Raw genomic sequence first — 3128 nt, 5'->3', positions numbered from 1 at the left:
CCGTGTCAGTTAAATTTAAGCTTGAGATTGAGTTGTCGGCAACTTTTTGCACGTTTAACTGCTGCTAATTTTCCTTCGGGACAGTTTGCCAGTCCCGATCCTGTACTAAATGCAAGGAATCTGCAAAGGGAACCAAATTCCGGCCACTTCCGACTCCGGTATCCGTAGTTTCTTGAACGCTGCGTTGACCAGCGGTGATCTGAGTGATGTACAGTTCGCAGTTGGGCGTGATTATGGCATTTCTAAGATCTTCGCAGCGCACCGGTAAGCCTTTACCTATATGATACTCTTACGACGACCACTTCCTGCATTAACTACCTAATTTTTGTAGAAATATTCTTAGCATGCGCAGTCCGGTTTTTCGGACGATGTTCTATGGAAGCTTACCGGAAAAATGTGATGGCGCCATTGATGTTCCCGATGTTCATCCGGATGCCTTCGCAAATATGCTCAGGTAATTGGCATCGGCAGCGCATTACTGTTTCCGAGAGACGCGCTCCAGAGTTTCATGTAAACATGGTTCTTGGTGTTAGCTGCTTATACGCTGACAGCGTTCACCTCAACCACGAGAACGTTTTCCCAACGCTGTACTGCGCGGACAGGTACGACATACCGCTGTTGACCGAACACTGCTCCCGCTTCATCTTTGGTGACCTGAACGCCGGCAGTTGCCTAACGTATCTGGAAAATGTACGTTTTCGTCATTGCTCAACACTGTAGAGTATATTTAAAACACCGAGACACGAATACGTAATCCATATGTAGTATACCGCAATTGCTTCTAAAAGCGAAACACCTTGACGGAACACTGATGCGACCAGTGTTCTTTGTATATCGTGAAAATATTCAATAACGAAGGATGTTATATGGTCTGTAGGCTGTTAAATGGCGTGCAGACGAATTCGTCGATCCTTGCTTGATGGTGGTAGATGCTTACGGGGAATCCATTCTGCGCTTCAAACGATTCATCCAAATAGAAAGGAAAATGTTGGAGATGATTCTGCGGCGCAGTTCACTGCGGGCCTCTGAAAATGCCATCTACGTGGCAGTGGAAAAGCAAGTGCTGCTGAGCATTTTCACTTTCTGAACTGGTTTTGTGTTCTTGTGATTGTACAGTCATACTGCAATTCAAAAATCTTCGGGACTTGTCTGCTAAAAAACAGACAGACCATTTCGTAATTTTTAGTAGTTTTTACCGTACGTACTTCGTACAAACAGACCAACCAATAATACCGGACCAATTCAGCTAATATGATGCACTGTCAATCAGTTCCAACGGGGACTAGGTTACATCTGACCGCTTGTTTTATAGGTGGGCAACAGCGGCATGCACCCGTAATAACGAGGAACCAACTGCTGCTAACCGGCGGCGGATACTGGGTGAGGTGTTGTTCCTCGTACGCTTTCCGCTAATGAGCGATACTGAGCTGCTAGATGGACCCGCCACGGTGGGTATCTGAACGCTATATTTGTCAAACACGGAGAATATATGTGCAGATAGCTTTGTTCTCATAGAGTGGCCTACTACTGGAAGCAGAATTGTTGGACATTTACCGGCACAAACATGCCACCATGCAGCCGGAAATTCCGTTTTTAGTGGAGCCAAGAAGCTGCCTGCCGCGCCATTATCCGGATAAGGAACCTGAGCTTGAAGCTGAGTCACCGTTCTGCTTAAGGAAGATCGTCAGGTCGTTCCACTCGTAGGCCAATAAGCTACGGAAGCGCTCACGTTTGGTGCAACAAACGCCAGTGCGTCGGTGCGTGAGAAAAACATATTTTTAGCCGTCCTGCTGACTTACAGCGGTTTGGTATCTACAGAATTACCTTTCCGCTACCGGTTAATATGGTTGTTATTGAATTTACAGTTCGCTTTTGTGTTTTTGCAGTCTGCCGATATGGAGCTTGATTGCGTTACGTCGTGGACAAGACGGTCATTTTGGATTTACTCTTGTATGTTTGAACATTTGACACATTTGACCTTGTATCCTTCCAGCAGGCTACACCGTTATACGAAATATTGCGCCATCTCGTAAACTAAATTATAGGCCAAGAACCCGTACATTTTTGCCAGTGTAGCAAGCACATACCAGTAATATAGTTGTCGTGGAATACTGTTTAGTGCGGCGAGAGATCGTAACTGAATCTGGGTTCCTGCATCTATGTATAGGTTGGAGGCTTCGGTTCGCCGAGCGGAAATTTGCCCATTTCGGTGCAAGCCATCGTTGACGGATCAAACGCCCGCATTGATGGTAAACATAATTTACCTAATACTATGATTACATATTTACATACATATAAGATTTTGTAAATTTTGACGTACAAATATGCGTCAGTACTCGGGACAAAGCAAAAATAAGTGGTGTACAGAAAACATAATACATGATTTGCGCCAAATAGCAAGTTTTTACAGGCCGACTGCAGCCGGGCGATCGGATTGTCGCGGTGAACGGTGAGAGCCTGGAAGCGGTCTCTCGTGATCAGGCCAGGAGAATTTTGCGCGATGCCGGAAACCACGTAATCTTGGATATCATCCGCTGAATAACCTGTGGAATGCATTGTCTGACATCGGCTTCGTGGGCGTGTCAGAACTAGCGAAAATTAATTACTGGCTTATGTCATTATCTGGACTATGGATATTTTGCGAAAAAATACACTTATATCATTCAAATAAATGGCAAGAATTTGTGTAGTACATGTATGAGCGCATCGCAAAACAACAGTCTATATTACCTTCTGTGTTTAAAATAATTATGATTTTCTTCCTGACGACATGACTCATTTCTGCAACTGCAACACCTTTCCAATCACACAGGCATTGTCAGATGGACTATGGGAATCAAGAGATGTCGCTTTTCGTGGACCCATTGGAAATGCACGACTAGCTGTTCTCTTGATTATAATTTTTATATAACGTTTTAATGGTGAATTTTTTGTCTTTAAAAACAGAGTGTGCGCCGTTTACAGCAGTGGACAATGGAACAAATTTGTATGATCCGTTGAATGGATCATGCATCCGCTGAATCTTGAATATCATTCGCTGAATAGGTTGTTAACTTGTCTGAATCGGCTTTGTGGGCATGTCAGGCCTCCCATCCATGGGAATTGAGTAACTAACTCTAATAAATTAA

The 3128-nt window shown here is 44.2% G+C and overlaps 1 protein-coding gene across 2 annotated transcripts; it reads left to right on the top strand.

The window, feature by feature from the left end:
- LOC129596734 (BTB/POZ domain-containing protein 3-like) lies at positions 1–3128 on the top strand. Of its 2 annotated transcripts, none has more exons than XM_055494080.1 (9): positions 1–264; positions 332–454; positions 603–690; positions 878–1056; positions 1313–1448; positions 1516–1757; positions 1887–1950; positions 2168–2249; positions 2411–3128. In XM_055494080.1, the coding sequence occupies exons 1-6, from the start codon at positions 110–112 to the stop codon at positions 1702–1704; spliced, it is 870 nt and encodes a 289-aa protein (XP_055350055.1). In that variant the 5' UTR covers positions 1–109; the 3' UTR covers positions 1705–1757; positions 1887–1950; positions 2168–2249; positions 2411–3128. The 2 variants fall into 2 exon arrangements, with proteins under 2 accessions (XP_055350055.1, XP_055350054.1); XM_055494079.1 differs by having other exon boundaries at positions 534–690.

This window comes from Paramacrobiotus metropolitanus, unplaced genomic scaffold, assembly GCF_019649055.1.
Source record: "Paramacrobiotus metropolitanus isolate TYO unplaced genomic scaffold, Prichtersi_v1.0 Parri_scaffold0000094, whole genome shotgun sequence".
NCBI lineage: Eukaryota > Metazoa > Tardigrada > Eutardigrada > Parachela > Macrobiotidae > Paramacrobiotus > Paramacrobiotus metropolitanus.
This window is presented reverse-complemented; position numbering and strand designations above follow the sequence as displayed.

What these genes read in the sequence shown, in the direction of transcription:
- LOC129596734 (XM_055494079.1), top strand. Translation starts at nt 110, where the DNA reads ATGCAAGGAATCTGCAAAGGGAACCAAATTCCGGCCACTTCCGACTCC. An exon ending in GCCTTCGCAAATATGCTCAG is followed by an intron (nt 455 to 533) that starts GTAATTGGCATC and finishes TCTTGGTGTTAG; the next exon opens with CTGCTTATACGCTGACAGCG. An exon ending in TGCTAGATGGACCCGCCACG is followed by an intron (nt 1,449 to 1,515) that starts GTGGGTATCTGA and finishes TTGTTCTCATAG; the next exon opens with AGTGGCCTACTACTGGAAGC.